At 37.1% G+C, this 20,310-nt stretch overlaps 1 protein-coding gene across 1 annotated transcript in view; it reads left to right on the plus strand.

Annotated features, from left to right (window-relative positions):
• The window catches only part of acadsb (acyl-CoA dehydrogenase short/branched chain), a 70,409-nt gene that overhangs the window by 42,832 nt on the left and 7,267 nt on the right, over positions 1-20,310 (plus strand). The window contains exon 9 of the mRNA XM_039769444.1: positions 16,044-16,181. Within this exon, the coding sequence (XP_039625378.1) occupies positions 16,044-16,181 (138 nt within the window). The remainder of the gene's footprint in view (positions 1-16,043; positions 16,182-20,310) is intronic.

The raw sequence follows: 20,310 nt of genomic DNA on the forward strand, positions 1-20,310 counted from the left end.
ACACAAACACTCAAATTCACACATTGTGGGTCGCACACACTACTGATTAAATGTATCTGTCACGGACGATCATTTTTTTCACCCAATAAAACTTCAGTTCATCAAAGTTAGAAAGCAGCGCGGTGATTTCTATTATTCCTTCTTGGCAGCATTTAATTTAAAGATGATTCACGTCAACAAGGTGAAAGAGTCTCTTATTTCGACAGGACGATCTTTTTTTAGGCTTAAGCAGTTTTGACTGACTTATAAAAGAAAATAGTTATTACTTACCCTCTTTACTTCAAATTCGCTTTTTAAAAACCTTTTTGATATAATTTGTTTATGGCAGTATAAAATAACAAATGTGGTGCTCAAAATGATAATGCACGTATCTAACAGGAAAAGGTGGTGGTAAGAGTAAGATTGCTGACTCGCAGTTAAATGATCACTGGTTTGTGTCCGGGGGGCTTCCTTTCTGTTATTTTATTTATTTATTTTTAAAAATTGCTTTGAGTAGTAAGAAAGGCGCTATAAAAATGTAAGAAATTAATAACAATAATAGTAATAGTATTATTATTATTATTTATTATACGTGTGAATGTGTGAACATATTCAGCCGCTGCGTAGTGGGGTATGAATAGGGACAATACCACGAGTTCATTGAAATAATCACACAGCAAGGTGTATACGCAATACAAACGTAATGTGTATTTTACTGAAGTAAAGGTTCATATAAATTAATTATATACAACATTTTAACAAGTTGAGAGATGTCACCTGGTTAAAATGCACGAAATTATACATGTATTGCTTTACAGTCCACACATAGTGTATGTATATTATTAAAATAATTATATAAAAATCCTATAAAATGGTATAGAAACTGCGTAATAGACTTATTTTGTGTAAAAGTTCTTCAAAGAAGTTTTTAATTAGTTTGCTTTAAAAAATCTTTCCGGCAAACATGTGAACCGTTGAAAATCGCTGATCTTAATCAATTTGTTTTAACGCATGCTCCGTGCAAAATGCTGTCATATCTGTTAGTAAACATGCACATGCAGCGATGTCCTGATGTGTGCGTTCTGAGGCTGCAGGAATATTAAACGCTATTGACGTTTTACTGGGGTGCTCTGTGATTGAGGGCGGACAGTAAACTTTTTTAAAATGATATCGAAAAATACCAGTCATCAGTTGTGTTTTCAATCGTTTTGCCGTGTTTACTGTTCTGTTACCAAAAAATTCTTCAACGGGGCTCATCAACAAAGAAACGTGGATAGTAAGATTTAGTAAAATATCAGTAATAATAATACAATGCTCGACACCCAGTATCACTTTACAAAGACATTTAAAAGACAGCTCGTTAAAATAAATGTAGCAATCCATTGTCATGCTATAAGTGACAGCTTGCTCTTAAACATTTACACAGGTGTTTTTCCTGGGAATAAAAAAGGAGAAAAAAATCCACGGGAAAGGTTTTGTTGTTGAACTCAAATTTCACCTCCGCCATGTGAGTCATTAAAACTATTGGAATGAAATATAGTTCTATATAAATAAATAAATTTCCTATCACACCCACCCTTTCACCCATGTACATTGGAGAGGAATCTCATTTTCACAGCAGGTGCAATTATCCTATAAAACACTAGATTAAAACTCATCAAATATATTTAAAAAACTTTTAGCAGCCTGTGGCATTCCTCATCTGCCGTGGTCCATTACAAAATGAACACCAGGCTGTTAAAATTGTGCACAGTTTCTTTAATAAGCCTATCAGACAGTCTTTCATAGCACTATCATATCGATTGGGTCTCTTAATCTCTTCTAGCAGAGGAATTAAAGGAACACTTTTTAATCAGAGTATAGCATAAAGTCAATGAAACTTATGGGATATTAATCTGGTCAGTTAAGTAGCAGAGGGGGTTGTTAATCAGTTTCAGCTGCTGTGGTGTTAATGAAATTAACAACAGATGCACTAGAGGGGCAACAATGAGATGACCCCCAAAACAGGAATGGTTTAACAGGTGGAGGCCACTGACATTTTTCCCTCCTCATCTTTTCTGACTGTTTCTTCACTAGTTTTGCATTTGGCTACAGTCAGTGTCACTACTGGTAGCATGAGGCGATACCTGAACCCTACAGAGGTTGCACAGGTAGTCCAACTTCTCCGGGATGGCACATCAATACGTGTCATTGCCAGAAGGTTTGCTGTGTCTTCCTGCACAGTCTCAAGGGCATGGAGGAGATTTTAGGAGACAAGCAGTTACTCTAGGAGAGCTGGAGAGGCCATAGAAGGTCCATAACCCATCAGCAGGACCAGTATCTGCTCCTTTGGGCAAGGAGGAACAGGATGAGCACTGCCAGAGCCCTACAAAATGACCTCCAGCAGGCCACTGGTGTGAATGTCTCTGACCAAACAACCAGAAAGACTTCATGAGGGTGACCCAAGGGCCCCATGTCCTCTAATGGGCCCTGAGCTCACTGCCCAGCAGCATGCAGCTCGATTGGCATTTGCCATAGAATACCAGAATTGGCAGATGCACCACTGGTGCCCTGTGCTTTTTACAGATGAGAGCAGGTTTCACCCTGAGCACATGACAGAAGTGAAAGGGTCTGGAGAAGCCATGGAGAACATTATGCTGCCTGTAACATCATTCAGCATGAGCAGTTTGGTGATGGGTTAATGATTGTCTGGGGAGGCATATCCATGGAGGGTCACACAGACCGCTACAGGCTTGACAAAGGCACCTTGGCTGCCATTAGGTATCAGGATGAAATCCTTGGACCCATTGTCAGACCCTATGCTGGTACAGTGGCTCCTGGTGCACGACAATTCCTGGCCTCATGTGGTGAGAGTATGCAGGCAGTTCCTGGAGGATGAAGGAATTGATACCATTGACTGGCCACCACACTTTCCTGACCTAAATCCAATAGAACACCTCTGGGACATTATGTTTTGGTCCATCGAATGCCACCAGGTTGCACCTCAGACTGTCCAGGAGCTCAGTGATGCCTTGGTCCAGATCTGGGAGGAGATCCCCCACAACACCATCTGTCATCTCATTAGAAGCATGCACCGATGTTGTCAGGCATGTATACAAGAACACAGGGGCCATACAAAGTGCTGCGTACAATTTTGAGTTGCTGCAATTAAATTTTGGCAAAATGGACTAGCCTGCCACATAATTTTTTCACTCTGATTTTTGGGGCGTCTTTGAATTCAGGGCTCTGTAGGTTGATCATTTTCATTTCCATCAAACGATGTGGCATCCTTTCGTTCCTAACACATTACCCAGTCTATATCAGTATAGATATCCAGGAGGATTTCTTTTTCCCATTGAGATCTGATGTGTTTTCAAAGTGTTCCTTTAATTTTTTTGAGCAGTTTATATTAAGCAAAAAATAACTTTTCATCATCTTCTCATTTCTAATTTGGCATTTCAGGATACAGTATATACTGCAAATATACATTTAAATTGTAACCGCTGACAATTATTTACTCGTGTGCTTGCGTTTTCCATAAAACAACTTCAATATGTGCACAAAGTATAGGTGATAAAACACACAAATTCTGACATTAGCATGACTGTTGAAGGAAGGAGTTTTCATAAATTAATCATTATATATGTTTTGAGGTGTCTTGATATATTTTGTAATCAGGTTTTAAAATTTTTTTTTGATTTTTACTGCCACTTCACAGATCAACAATCCCCAACTTGGTCACTGTCAGAATAAGTCTTTCAAATTTTTTCCTGTATCCATTTATACATTTTCCGAGTTTCACTACCCATCTGAAAGAGTTGGCATCAGGTTGGGTGGCACTTTTAAATTGTAGTAGTATGAGCGAGCATCAGTGTGGCAAGCACTAGATTGGCAATTCTTTCCGTTTCATTTTTTGTCTTCTGGCCCAAGCTTGTAAATCTATTTTGTAAATCGGTGGCTTGGGTAGAGGACAGATACTAACAATTTTCAAGGCTATATTAAAACAAAACTAAAAGATATTTGTGTATGTGTGTTGTAAGTGTTAGATCCATTGAAGAAGTCAACTTAAACAAAGAAAATGTACAATTTGCAGGTTTGTTTGAAGTGTTTTACATTATAACCATATTATTAATTGCTGCGTGAATATAATTTTTTCAAGGGGGTGACCTTTCCTATTGTCAAAAAAGACAAGCAAGGCAACAGGAGGAATATGGAAGTTATTTGTTGAGTTTAGGAGACAAAGGATACTTGTAAGGAAGTTCATGCCAGTGCTATTGGTGTACATTCTGGAATTTATAAAACTGCTGATATTATTTCAAAAAAGATGTTACTGGCCTGGTTTTATGCTGACATTAAAATGGCTACGTTTTCTGATAATTATAATCATTATTTTAATTAAAAGACTATAACTGTCAGAACAGATTCAATAAAATGTTTTAATATCTCAGTTGCTGTTTGTCTGACTCTTTAATTGACTTGTAATACAAATGTGTATCAGTGGATATTTGGTACTTCATTTGACAAATAATATTAATTTTTCCAAGTCTCATATATTTCAGATAGATAGATAGAACTTTACTTGTCCTCTAAGGGAAAATGTGCTTCTTTTTTTAACAGAGGCTGAATGAATAAATAAATTAATAATATATTGAGAAAAACAGCCAATCCAATAACAATTGTCTAATATTCGTTCTGTAAGCAGCAGTTGGGGCTCACAACTCTGATGCAAAAGCTCAGCTGTAGAAGTGAGTGTCCCTTTGAGTGGAGACTACAATGGGACACAGTAGACTTGAAAGTGATGTAGAAGACTTTCATCAATCTTTTACCATGGATTTTAGATAATATTAGTTATCCAGGGTTCATTTTGAAAGCAGCAGACAGGGTGCACACAAGCCCATGGATCTGCTCCAGCCATGGAAATGAGTGTTCCCTGTTGGGGATAGGATGCAGACACATAGTGGAGAAGATTATATAGAAAACTATATCTACAACCTTTTAAAATCAATTTTACATATTTTTACCTCTCCAGTGTTCATTTTGTATTCAGCAGTCAGAGGGCACACATTTTACGGCTCTACAGCAGCCATGAAAAATGACTGTCCCGACCAGTGGATGAGACATGCGTTTTTATTCCAAAAGTTTTAATGAATCACATGGCGGAGGTGAAATTTGAGTTCAACAACAAAATATTTCCCGTGGATTTTTTCCCCCTTTTTTATTCCCAGGAAAAACCACCTGTGTAAATGTTTAAGAGCAAGCTGTCACTTATAGCATGACAATGGATTGCTACATTTATTTTAACGAGCTGTCTTTTAAATGTCTTTATAAAATGTTACTGGGTGTCGAGCATTGTATTATATTGTTGATGAGCCCCGTTGAAGAATTTTTTGGTAACAGAACAATAAACACGCCAAAACGACTGAAAACATAACTGACGACTGATATTTTTCGATATCATTTTAACTGTTTAAGTTTACTGTCCGCCCTCAATCACAGAGCACCCCAGTAAAACGTCAATAGCGTTTAATATACCTGCAGCCTTAGAACGCAGACATCAGGACATCGCTGCGCGTGCATGTTTACTAACAGATATGACAGCATTTTGCACGGAGCATGTGTTAAAACAAATTGATTAAGATCAGCGATTTTTAACGGTTCACATGTTTGCCATAAGATTTTTTAAAGCAAACTAATTAAAAACTTCTTTGAAGACATTTGTCACAAAATAAGTCTACGACGTAGATTCTATACCATTTTATAGGATTTTTATATAATTATTTTAATAATATACATACACTATGTGTGGACTATAAAGCAATACATGTATAATTTCGTGCATTTTAACCAATTGACATCTCTCAACTTGTTAAAAAGTTGTTTAAAATTAATTTATATGAACCTTTACTTCAATAATATACACATTATGTTTGCATTGCGTGTGCACCTTGCTGTGTAATTATTTCAATGAACTCGTGGTATTGTCCCTATTCATACCCCACTACGCAGCGGCTGAATTTGATCATGCAATCACACATAATAATAATAATAATATTGTTATTAATTCCTTACGTTTTTATAGCCCCTTTCTTACTACTCAAAGCAATTTGTAAAAATAAATAAATAAATAAAATAACAGAAAGGAAGCCCCCCGGACACAAACCAGTGATCATTTAACTGCGAGTCAGCAATCTTACTCTTACCACCACCTCTTCCTGTTAGATACGCACATTATCATTTTGAGCACCACTTTTGTTATTTTACACTGTCCTAAACAAATTATACCAGAAAGTTTTTTTTAAAAAGCCAATTTGAAGCAAAAAGGGTAAGTAATAACTATTTTCTTTTGTATGTCAATTAAAAATGCTTAAGCCTAAAAAAAGATCGCCCTGTCAAAATAAGAGACTCTTTCACCTTGTTGACGTGAATCATCTTTAAATTAAATGCTGCCAAGAAGGAATAATAGAAATCACAGCGCTGCTTTCTAACTTTGACGAACTAAAGTTGTATTTGGTGGAAAAAATGATCGTCCGTGACAGATACACTTAATCAGTAGTGTGTGCGACCCACGATTTGTGAGTTTGAGTGTTTGTTTTGTGTATGCGTGTGTGTGTGGTTTTCTCAGTTTTACAATAAAAACAGACATCAGTTATTTGTGAAGCAGGAATATTCTGATCATTCTGGTCCCTGATCACTGATAAACATTCAGAAGAAACAGTGCTATTCCAGTGTTTTCGTCCATAACGTCCTTTCAGCAAACAGGACTAAGTTCCTTGCTAAAACAGATTGCCCTTTAATGAAATGCTGCCAATACAGAGTAACAGGAATCACCGGGCGGCTTTCGGTCAATGATAAACCAGCGTTTGTTGAGGAGAAAAAATGGGAGGTACTGCGGTTGTAATCAATGCTTCCTGGTAACGCAGCTTTTGAGAAGAATCTGTTTTATGGGGTGAAAAAATAATCGCCCTTGACACACACGCTTAATCAGTAGACCGTGCGACCCACGATTTTTGAGTTTGAGTGTGTGTGTGTGAGCGTGTACGTGCTTGTGTATGGTTTTGTTAGTTTTACTATAAAAACAGTTAAACATCAGTTATTTGTGAAGCGGGAATATTCTGGTCATTTTGATCCCTGATCAACATTTAAAGAAACAGAGCAACTCCAGTGTTTTCCTCCATAACATCCTTTCAGCAAACAGGACTAAGTTCCTTGCTGAAGCAGATCGCCCTTTAATGAAATGCTGCCAATAGGGAATAACAGATATCACCGGGCGGCTTTCCACCAATGATAAACCAGCGTTTCATGAGGTGAAAAAATGGGACGTACTGTGGTTGTGATTAATGCTTTCTGGTAACTCTGCTTTTCAGAAGAATCTGTCATGGGTGGGACAAAAGGGAGCGGGTGAGGCGGGTACAATGAGCCGGGGCGGGACAGAGCGAGGCGAAGAGGCGGGTATCTGTGCTAGTGTTTTAAATAATGAAAGGAAAAAAGGTGCTTTGAAATCGACGACCCCCAACCAAGAGGGCTTACGAAACAAAACGCAACAGACAGGCATACGCTACTTGTATAAAATGTGCACAATAATTACAACAGTGTTGAAGCAATGATGAAGTGAAAGGGAGATGCTAAACATGGGTGGCCGCGTTGTGCCTGCCCATAAATCCCAACCAATGTATATATCTGAACGGATCTATCTGAACCAATATATATATCAGAACGGATGTATCTGAACCGATGTATATATCTAAAACAATCTGTTTTAACCAATATATATATTTAAACCAATGTATATCAACCAATATATATATCTCAACCAATGTATATATTTGAACGGATGTATTCAAACCAATGTATATATCTGAATGGATGTATTCAAACTGATGTATATATCTCAACCAATATATCCCAACCAATGTATATATCTGAACCGAAATATATATCTGAACGGATGTATTAAAACTAATGTATATATTCAAACCAATGTATCTGAACCGATATATATATCTGAACCAATGTATATATTTACGAACCAATCTTTTTTTCCTGAACGGCCCCTCATAAGATATATATTAGTAGTGTGTTAAAGAAGTTATGAAAAAGAAAAGAAAACATTTTAAAAATAACGTAACATGATTGTTAATGTAATTGTTTTGTCACTGTTATGAGTGTTGCTGTCATATACATATATATACTCACACACACACATACACATATAAACATATATACATATACATATACACACATACAAACATACACACACATATATATACACACAGACACATACAGTAATATACATAGATATACAGATCTACATATATATATACACATATATATACATATCTACATATATATATACATATATATATATATATACGATCTGCTCCTGCTATTGCTTCTGGGGCGGAGCCCAAGCTCCAATGTAAGATGCTAATAATTGCTGAAAAGGTAAAATTGTTGGACATGTTGAAGAAAGGGAAAAGCTACACCACTGTAGGACGCCACTACGGCATCAACGAGTCCACGGTTCGTTATGTTAAGAAGGATGAAAAGAATATACAATCTACAGCCGCAGTGTCCTTTAACCAGGGTGCAAACTGAATTGTAAGTGGACGTAATAAGGCGGTAGTCCGGATGGAATCGGCTTTAGGGATTTTGGATCGAAGACTGCCGGAAGAAGAACATCCCTGTGGACACCAATATCATCCGAGAAAAGGCCAAGCAACTTCATGATAGGTTTTCGGATGCCGGAGATGCTCTAGATGACGTCCCTCAATCTGGAACTTCTGCTAAATCCCCCAGCGAGAACTGTGAATTTACTGCCAGCAAGGGCTGGTTTGACAAACCCGCAGCCAAGAAATATGTCGCTGACATGTTGAAGGCAATCATTGAGGAAGGCGGATATCAGCCTGAAACCGTGTTTAATATGGATGAGACAGCCCTATTTTGGAAGCGGCTGCCGTCTCGTACTTTTATCATGAAGGAAGAGGCAAAAGCCCCAGGGTTTAAGGCTCACAAAGATCGTATCACGCTGGTCATATGCAGCAATGCTGCGGGCTTTATGATAAAGCCTGGGCTCATTTATAAGTCCAAAAACACCCGGGTCCTGAAAAATAAGAATAAAAACCTGCTGCCTGTGTACTGGATGCACAACCCGAAGGCCTGGATTACAAAACGCCTAACGTTGGATTGGTTTCACCAATGTTTCATCCCTGAGGTAAAGATCAATCTGGCAAAAAAAGGGCTGGAGTTCAAAGTTCTTTTACTTCTGGACAATACTGGAGGTCATCCCTTGGATTTATCCTACCAAGGCTTAAAAATAGAGTTCTTGCCGCCGAATACGATGTCACTGATTCAGCCAATGGATCAAGGAGTTATCCGGGCTTTCAAGGCATTGTACACCAGGAACAGCCTGCAACACATGGTCGAGGCAATGGACACGGACGGTAACTTTTCCCTGAAGGAGTACTGGGGTAAGTACATGATCACATCGTGTATGGTGAACGTGCAGAAGGCCCTTAACGATATGAAGAAAGGGACGGTTAATCCCTGCTGGAAGAAATTGTGGCCAGAAGTTGTGCACGTCAATAAGGGCTTTTCTGCAGAAGAAATTTAGCACTCAGCAGTTGACAAGGCAGTCAGGCTGGCAAAACTGCTAGGAGGAGAGGGATTCAATGCCATGACCTGTGATGACGTCAATGAGCTGCTCGATGCCCACTCCGAGCCGTTGAGCGATAAAGATTTGACCGAGATCACCAAGTCAGCGAGCAAGGAGGAAGAAGAAGAAGACCCAGCACAGGAAGAAGAAGACGCCGACCTAAATCTCGAGCGTCTCGCGACCATTCTACGAATGGCAAAAGATCTCCAGACATCAGTTGAAGAATGGGACCCGCAAATGATTCGTTCATTGCAATTTAAAAATGCTCTTGATGGTGCCATGGAAGTGTATAAGAACCTCTTTACATAAATGAAAAAGCAGCGCCAGCAACTGCCCATCACAATGTTCCTCACCCGCAAAACACTGCCTAGTACGCTTTCAGTGGAAGAAGAATGTCCAGACGACGACGGCAGTGCTACACAGTTGCCTGAAGAGGCTCCTTTAGAAGAGCTGTGACAGTGCAGTAAATGTCATCGTTATTGAACAAGTCGTGTCATTGTTGGTGAGTACCCATAACTAATTTTCTACGTACTTAGTACATGTATGTACGTTTATTGTAACTGTACACACATTTTATACAATTTTTCTTGCATTGTAGGTATTTATTGCCGGTGGCCTGTCTATCGTATCTTTAAAATAACATTTTGGTTTTATGTACAGCATTTACATCTTATAGATTTTTCACTTAATTTTATATTACCTAATCAATTACAATATGTTTAAAACTGTATTACGTATTAAATAAAACTCCTCAATGATATATGATAAGTTTGTTTGTGAGTAGTATATAAACAGTGTGTTTACATACATAATTTCAACGAATCTTACCTAATAACTAAGAGAATATAAAGGGTTTATGCTGTATAACTGTGCGGGGAATATTTATAAACAGTGTGGGAGAGTTTATAAGGGCTTAAAATATATAAAAATGACCATACAAACATGGTTTCTATTTTGCGGATTTTCACCTATCGTGGGGGGGGATCGTCTATGGGTTCTGGAACGCAACCCCCGCGATCGAGGAGGGATTACAGTACACCAAAATCTCAAAAATACCTTGATGCATTTGATTACAATTTGGTGACAGTATAGAAAAAGGAAAATTAGCTAAAATGTTTTTTTTTATTTGTCGATACATTTTTTATTTTTCAATATTTATTAAAATTATGCTGTTTTTTATGCGCTGTGCTGAGAGTATGCTTTATGCAAATTAAGGCTACAACAGAAATGATTGATGAGCCACACAAATAGTATCATTAACCAATAGGGTGGAGAGATGAGTGAAGATGGGGCAGTGTCCTGGACAGTAAAAAGTGTAATCATGTTATGAAATAGAAAGACAAGGTTCGGCAAATGGTTAGCAAGCATTTTTTTTTTGCTGTTGACTACCGTCAAACTAAGGGCTTGTTTATACTTCACGCTCAGAACGTGGACGCGCATGCATCATGGCTGCCATGCGTTCCCAGCGTTCATTTCACGTGTCCTCTGAGCAGGTCCTCAGAAGTTAACACGATGCGTGCGCGAGTTGCAGTATCAGCAAAAAGTCTAAATGTGGCAGAAAGTCACTATGCAGATCCTATGGGATTGATGTGCGCACTTTAATGTTTGATGAATGGTTCGATTTGGTGAAGAAAAATGCCAACATACAGATGCATTTGTGGTGGTTTTATATTTAAGCGTCGCATATTCTCCATCGTAATGACAAAACACATTTTAAAAGTCTCACATACCATCTTTTTTTCATTTATTTTTTTTTTTTTGCAACTTCACAACAGCAACATAATGTACAGCCACAGAGAAAAAATTAAGGACACAGTGAAAAAATGTATTTTGTGATTAAAGTGGAAATTTTCGGCTTTAATCTCGAATTATTCACTTTAACATCGTAGTTTACTTTATCATTAAAGCAGACTGTTGCAAACATCATCCCAGTTTTTAATCATTGCAAGCTTCCGGGACTGCCTCTTGACCTGACAGCAGCAGCAAGCAGCAATAGATCACCACACAAAACACATTAAATGTATGATATTCTCTGCACATTTACAATCCTTAGATTTATACTTGATATCACTTTTATGATGAAATGCATTAAAGTATGTATGTTACATTTTACAGATAAGTCGTTAATTTCGTTTAAATAATGCATACTGTTAATAATTACAAACATGGGTTGACATGGTGGCAGAGCGGTAGCACTGCTGTCTCGCAGAGAGTCGCATCCCTGGTATTCCCTGCCTGGAGTTTGCATGTTTTCCTGCTGGGTTTCCACAGTGTACTCCGGTTTCCTTGCAGATTTGGTGACACTAAAATGACGCTAGTGTATGTGAGTGCTTGTATTCACCTTGTGATGAGCTGATGCCCTGTCCAGGGATTGCTTCTGCCTCGTGCCCAATGCTACCTGAAATTGTCACATCCCTGGATTGATGGATGTAATCATTAAACATCTTTTTCAGAGATATTGCGGCAAGTTGTCATCAGAATTTAATGAGTGTTCCATGCAATTCACAACACAGCGAAGCCAAACCTGTTCTCACCATGATAATATCTCACACTGCCACCTGGTGGATTCCTCCAGATTTATGGAAAGTATAAACAGTAAAACGCTTGCGTAGCAGGAGCATTCACTGCAGCATTCGTCGTGTGAAGTATAAACCCGGCCTTAGATGAGTACCGGCCAGAGGCATCACTAGCTTTAGCACTTATTAGGGGCTTAAACAAACCCCATGTTGATGCCATTAATCCTTCAAGTATGTTAGTTGGTAAAGGTTTGTGAGGTTTCATGCAGTCAAAGAGAGGGGGAGTTTCCCCATGGAGTTTTGCACACTCAAAGAGTGGGGGTCCCCATAGGTTTTTGCGCTGTTATTCATGCAAGGTTAGGGGCTGGAAACCTGAGATAATGCTACAGTTCTCTCCAAAATCTGTGACTAAAGCCCTGGATGCACCCCACAACACTAATGGTATCTGATTTCATCTTGGCTATCCATTCTGCTCCATTAAGTTAATACAGAATTTAACATTAACATACCGAAAAAGACCATATAGCTGTACAACAAATTGGAAAAGTGTAAGTCCTTGCAAGCATTTATGATGCAAAGAAGTTTTCCATATAATACAAAATATGCTAGTTCTTTAATCTAGCACATCAGCACATCTGTCTTTTTCAAGAAGCACTGCCTGTTACTGTTTTTTCCTGTAAGCATTCCAGAGTAGCTATCCATCCTATGTACTTTTAAGAGGCAGAGTGGAGCTGACAGTTTTTCTCTCCATTATCACCAATACTGATTGTTATGTAGCACAGTACTGTATTTATATAGCTATTATTTTTGAGCAAGTGAGTCTGGAGAAGACTTATGGTTTGCATCATAGGGCACATTTCCTTTCATGATGCTCAGTCTTACATTCCAGATTTATGCCTAACAGCATCTTCCGCATCTGATCCCTACCAGGTAGTCCTCATGTAGGATAGAAGTCACATTTACAGATATAACATCTTAATTTAACCTCTTCTCTAGGGAGTCAACTTTTTTCTCCTCAGTTTAATATGCTGCCTGATTTTGACATTATGTGAATATATGTTCATTATATTTTTTTCTTTCATTAGAAGAGCAGGGATTCAACAGTTAGCAAGTCTTAATGCTTACTTCTAATGAATTAGCTTCTTCCTTTCTAGCATATGAGCAAATGAATGGAAATATTGATATTACCATCTTACATTTGATTTATGAAGCTAAAATAATTTTGCTGTTTAATTGATCTCTTCTTTGGATTTTTGGATGTTTTATCTTTATAATACCAAATATTGTAAAAAAATTTAAATAAATGATTTAAATACATACTTAATGCAAAATTCTAAATTTCAAAGTAATTTCATTTTGTTGGGTTATTTAGAATTTTATTATTTCCCATAAGGGGCTATACAAGTTTATAGTGAAACTCAGTGGTCCATGTTTGGACAGGGAGTATAAAATGGAAAAATCTCTGTGCAGCGCATTCAAACCGAAGCCATTCAACAATGTAACCTATTGGAAGTTATGTGGTTTCATGAATTAGCAATCCACTTGTATATTTCACAGTTAAAAATATAAGGGTTTTTTTGGGAGTTTTTCCTTGTCTTCTTAGAGAGTCAAGGCTGGGGGGCTGTTAAGAGGCAGGGCCTGTTAAAGCCCATTGCGCACTTCTTGTGTGATTTTGGGCTATACAAAAAATAAATTGTATTGTATTGTATTGTACTAATTTGTTTGAATAAAGAGCTATCTGACTGCCTGTCGGTTTTATCATCATTATGTCTGTGTTTTTGCACTACACCCAGTAGTCTCTCTTCAAAGTTCTTTTTTTTCCAGTGGGATGTAGTTGGAGCATTTTGGATGTATATGGTATTGCAAAAGAGAGGATTATGCAGCCCTTGTGTAGGAGCATATCTTCTCATGTGACATGATTCTTGCCATGTGGTCCTTGCAACCATGTCAAGTATAAATCTGTTGTTACATCCTTATTTACAACCACAGGCAACATGATCATCTGTTGTACTATATCCTCGTTTATCTTCTTATAAGTGAAAGTCCTCATTTCTTTTTCACTTATTTGAAAAAATAGGCTCCTGGGAATGCCGAGTCTGTTGCACTTCTGGTGCCCTGCTGAAAAGTATCAGAGCAGGTTTACATTCCCCTTTCTAATGGAAGTTGTTATGACTCCTATGGGTTATGGACATGGTGCTGAAAGACACCGACATTCCACTTCAGTCTGAAGTCTTTTACAATGAGAGCCTTTGAACTGGTGGAAGCTACATCCTTTATTTGCTTTGGGCATTTCTGAGTATTACACTCTGGGTAGTAGTTTTGACTACTCGCTTCTTCGAATATTTCAGTCACAGCGATCCATGGTTCCTGTACCTTCCTCTTACTTTTTCTTTTATTTTCAGCTGGGGTGAATCCTTAAAACATGTGAAGTGCTGCTATCTTCACGCTTTCCCTCCCACAAACATTGCAGCCAAGCTGGCTCTGGCCTCTTATTGAAAACTACCTAACTTTCTTTCTGCTGATTTCTGGTCAGCCTTTTATAATTTGATATTTAGTAAGCTTTATGCACTATACTCTATACATTTAATATTAAAATAAGCACATCTTTTGCTCACTTAGTGGGTAACTGTGGAACTGTGTGATGACATGGAGAAACTGTTTGTTTTTCTCTCTTGCTAATTTTTCTTGTTTTTTTTGCTCAATGATGGGCTTCTTCTTCTCACATAACTGTTCAAAAATTGTCTTTAATATCTACCTTAACATCTTCTTCAGTGTTGGGAAGGGGGCATGGGTGACTTGGGATAATTTGTCTTTTTATTTACGCTAGCTTCAAACTGCTTGTATCTGTTTCTGTCTTACATTTGCCTTTTCCAATAAAATGTGACCACAAAGTTTACAGTAGGAAGTCGGTGAAAGTGCAACCTGAGGTTTATTAGTAGCCACAAGTATTAGGATTTCTCTTTATGTCCTACTGTGTTAACAAATATTTTAGAGGCTTTAATTTTGAACTGGTAAGAATTTTTGGCCCCAAAAGATACTCATATTTAAACAGTACTCACATTCTGTTGCTATTTTTACTACTTTTATCTTAAACTGATCCCACATTTCCAGTTATAGTAGCAAATTACTTTTATCTGTAACTGCATGGCTAACTCTCCTTTTCACTGCTCTGCGTTTATGATTCTCCATTGTTTTCTGTTGTAAAAGACAAACATATTGACGGAACAGTTTGAGAATATGACATAGACAGTTGTGGTGGCTTTGTTCCTAGCATTTTATTGGTTGATAATTGAGGGTACAATAATGAAGGGCTTGTGCGCTTGATATAAAAAATAAAATCAAGTGGAAGTGGTTGTACAAGACAAAAACAATTTTAAATGTCCTTAAACCTAGATAATTATATTAGTTTAAAGTTCACCAGACTCTTGAAACTATATTTTTAATAGTTATTCGGCAGTGTTATAATAGTGCTAAAGTGGCCCTTGGTTTAAAATTACGACAACCAGAAAGTTAAAAAAAAGAAATATTAAAAAAAAAAATTAATGAAAATAACACATAAATTATACAGACACATTATTATTCAGGTTATGCATAATGTTATATGGGTCTACTCTGCAACTCTTGGTTTTAAAGGTGCTGCATCAGGATTTTCTCACTCTATTGAAGATGTCCAAGTATAATCTAATAAGTATGAATATAATTTTTTGTCTTACATAAAAAACTAAATAATTTGACTAAAATGTTAAGGTTTCTCAATACTCAAAAACACTTCTCAAGATAACAAAATAATTGTGAGATTTTAAATGTTATTGAATTATTCCTTTAATTTGAACATTTATTTTATTTCTTTTGCTAATTACTTAATAATTTGAAGTTAAATTAAACCATACAGTTGAACCTATTTTTATTTGACACAGGGTATGCAGCATCAGATCGCCCATGTTGCTACTCAGATAGAAGCAGCACGACTTCTAACCTACAATGCAGCACGTTTAAGTGAAGCTGGAAGACCTTTTATCAAAGAAGCTTGCATGGCAAAATATTATGCATCTGAGGTAAGAAACATTGAGAGGTGTTGTCCAAATCAAAGTCATTGTAGAAAGTTTCAAATACAAACTTGTGCACATTCATATTTTTAAGCTGCTTTTTCAAATGTAAGTGTGCTTGTGAATTTTATTGTTCACTATTATTGTGGCTTTTGTTTCATACTTATTTTCTTTGGTCTGTGTCCTATAGAGTATAAAAAAGAAAATCGGTTTTAATTATTGTTTGTTAGAACTAAAATTTTCAAGTCACCTGCATGCCTCACTGCCTTTACTGTATTTGTGAAATTACTTAAATGAAAATATCCCACAATATTTTGAAATATGCTGTTTCAGATAGTAATTGTTATATTTATTGATTGTAAGACAGTCTATCTTGTACATATATAAAAATAATTATTGTAATTCTAGACTACTCAAGGACACGAGTTAAAAAAATTGCATTACATTGAATTAAGTTCTAAGAGTATAAAAAATTGATTCTTACACGTTTATTGAATAACAGTAGATTATGCAAGATTTTTATTTAAGTGGACAAAATGCTTTTAGAGATAATACTATACAACAGTCATTATTTCCCAGTTTCTGTGTTTTGGAGTCAATGTAGAAATTACAAACTAAGTTTGTTAGATTTTTATTAAAATGTAATAAGCTGTTACAGTGGGATGCAAAAGTTTGGGCAACCTTGTTAATAGTCATTATTTTCCTGTATAAATCATTGGTTGTTATGATAAAAAATGTCAGTTAAATATATCATATAGGAGACACACACAGTGATATTTGAGAAGTGAAATGAAGTTTATTGGATTTAAAGAAAGTGTGCAATAATTGTTCAAACAAAACCAGGCAGGTGCATAAACTTGGGCACCACAAAAAAGAAATGAAATCAATATTTAGTAGATCCACCTTTTGCAGAAATTACAGCCTCTAAATGCTTCCTGTAGGTTCCAATGAGAGTCTGGATTGTGGTTGAAGGTATTTTGGACCATTCCTCTTTACAAAACATCTCTAGTTCATTCAGGTTTAATGGCTTCCGAGCATGGACAGCTCTCTTTAACTCACACCACAGATTTTCAATTATATTCAGGTCTGGGGACTGAGACGGCCATTCTAGAACGTTGTACTTGTTCCTCTGCATGAATGCCTTAGTGGATTTTGAGCAGTGTTTGGATCGTTGTCTTGTTGAAAGATCCAGCCCCGGCGCAGCTTCAGCTTTCTCACTGATTCCTGGACATTGGTCTCCAGAATCTGCTGATACTGAGTGGAATCCATGCGTCCCTCAACTTTGACAAGATTCCCAGTCCCTGCACTGGCCACACAGCCCACAGCATGATGGAACCACCACCATATTTTACTGTAGGTAGCAGGTGTTTTTCTTGGAATGCTGTGTTCTTTTTCCTCCATGCATAACGCCCTTGTTATGCCCAAATAACTCAATTTTAGTTTCATCAGTCCACAGCACCTTATTCCAAAATGAAGCTGGCTTGTCCAAATGTGCTTGAGCATACCTCAAGCGGCTCTGTTTGTGCTGTGGGGGGAGAAAGGCTTCCTCTGCATCACTCTCGCATACAGCATCTCCTTGTGTAAAGTTGCCGAATGGTTGAACGATGCACAGTGACTCCATCTGCTGCAAGATGATGTTGTAGGTCTTTGGTGCTGGTCTGTGGGTTGACTCTGACTGTTCTCACCATTCGTCGCTTCTGTCTATCCGAAATCTTTCTTGGTCTGCCACTTCGAGCCTTAACTTGAACTGAGCCTGTGGTCTTCCATTTCCTCAATATGTTCCTAACTGTGGAAACAGACAGCTTAAATCTCTGGGACAGCTTTCTGTATCCTTCCCTAAACCATGATGGTGAACAATCTTTATCTTCAGGTCATTTCAGAGTTGTTTTGTGACCCCCATGTTGCTACTCTTCAGAGAAAATTAAAGGAGGAGGGAAACTTACAATTGACCCCCTTAAATACTCTTTCTCATTATAGGATTCACCTGTGTACGTAGGTCAGGGGTCACTGAGCTTACCAAGCCAATTTGAGTTCCAATAATTAGTTCTAAAAGTTTTGGAATCAATAAAATGACAACGGTGCCCAAATTTATGCACCTGCCTGATTTTGTTTGAACAATTATTGCACACTTTCTGTAAATCCAATAAACTTCATTTCACTTCTCAAATATCACTGTGTGTGTCTCCTATATGATATATTTAACTGACATTTTTTATCGTAACAACCAACGATTTATATAGGAAAATAATGACTATTAACAAGGTTGCCCAAACTTTTGCATCCCACTGTATATGGGGAATATGTCATTTTTTAAAGTCTTTAACAGTATTTTCAACCCACTTTTCATTCTGCTTCTCCAGGTGTTCTGGTTATTTAATTGATTATTTACTAATTAGCAGGTCTGACACTGAAGTCTTTGCAGCTCTCATCAAGCTGGGTGTCTGCTAACCTGTAGTTAATTGTCACTATTAGGGTTAAATGAAGCAAGCAAACTATACAGGAAAAGGGAAAAATAATAGGAAAACATCAAAAGAGAGTTAAACATTTATAGCTTTAGAAAAAAATAGAAATATTTCTAAATGTCTTATAAATGTAAAAACCATACTGCTGTGTTTTTCTGAATGCAGAATAAGAGAAGAGTAAAAAGGACCAACTAATTAAATGAGATCAGTTGTTATCGATTATTATCACCGATTGTGAATCTAGTTGGCATAAAAACCTGCAGCCACAGCAGGTCCCCAGAACTGAGCTTGGGAACCACTGGTATACAAAATATTTTCAATTCAGCGTCCCAGAGGCTCTGGTTATTTGACAGTAGTCTATTACTTACAGTAGATCAAAAAAGTAATATGTTGAAAAAAACGTAAGAAAGTTATTAAAACAAAATTAGATGCTTATTGTATATTTGTACTAATACCAGGAACTGTAACAGTGCTGATAAAATGGTTCCATTTGTTTTTCTATTAACACAGTAATATTAAAAGAGAATCCACTTGTACACTGATGTTACATGTAATGTCATAGATAATTATTGTGATTCCATTTATTTCTTGTAATAAGTGGAAGTCTCCAAGGTGGAAAATATCACCAGCCTGTACTGCAGCAAGGGCCTTTGTCAGCAGTCCACAGCAATTTTTACAACATTTGCACAAAACAACTAAATGATACAAAGAAACAATGCTTTGACTACAATCTTGTTGACTGTTTAAAGGACTTGGACTCAAACCAGTTTCTGACCTCTAAATCAATACTTCATTGAATCTGTTTTTAGATGTCTCTAAATTTCACTGGTGGTGGGGTCTTTAATTTGTAGTTGTCTATTGTTAGTTTTGTGAAACTTTGTATATAAAATGAAAGTAAATGCATTTAAGGGAGTTCAAATACAGGAACGTTAATTTGAGAATATTTAGTGTGCTCAGAAAAATGCTGTGCTTCTCCATATCCAGAAGGGCTAAAATATAGCATTATTACACCTACTAAATCCAATTTAGAGCAGTCAGGGACTAGAATGTATCCCAGTGGCAAAGAGTTCAAGGCAGGATTGAACCCTGGACAAGGTTCCACTCCATCCTAAGTTACAATCTTTTTTTTTATACTGCCCCTCAATCAATTAAAGAACATATAGAATGTTGTATAAGGAGTATTTGATATAATGCTCTAATGAACACAATAATATTTACAGTGCATCCGGAAAGTTTTCACAGCGCATCACTTTTTACACATTTTGTTATGTTACAGCCTTATTCCAAAATGGATTAAATTTATTTTTTTCCCTCAGAATTCTACACACAACACCCCATAATGACAACGTGAAAAAAGTTTACTTGAGCTTTTTGCAAATTTATTAAAAATAAAAAAACTGAGAAATCACATGTATTCACAGCCTTCGCTCAATACTTTGTTGATGCACCTTTAGCAGCAATTACAGCCTCAAGTTTTTTTGAATATGATGACACAAGCTTGGCACACTTATCCTTGGCCAGTTTCGCTCATTCCTCTTTGCAGCACCTCTCAAGCTCCATCAGGTTGGATGGGAAGCGTCGGTGCACAGCCATTTTAAGATCTCTCCAGAGATGTTCAATCAGATTCAAGTCTGGGCTCTGGCTGGGCCACTCAAGGACATTCACAGAGTTGTCCT

This window comes from Polypterus senegalus, chromosome 1, assembly GCF_016835505.1.
Source record: "Polypterus senegalus isolate Bchr_013 chromosome 1, ASM1683550v1, whole genome shotgun sequence".
NCBI lineage: Eukaryota > Metazoa > Chordata > Cladistia > Polypteriformes > Polypteridae > Polypterus > Polypterus senegalus.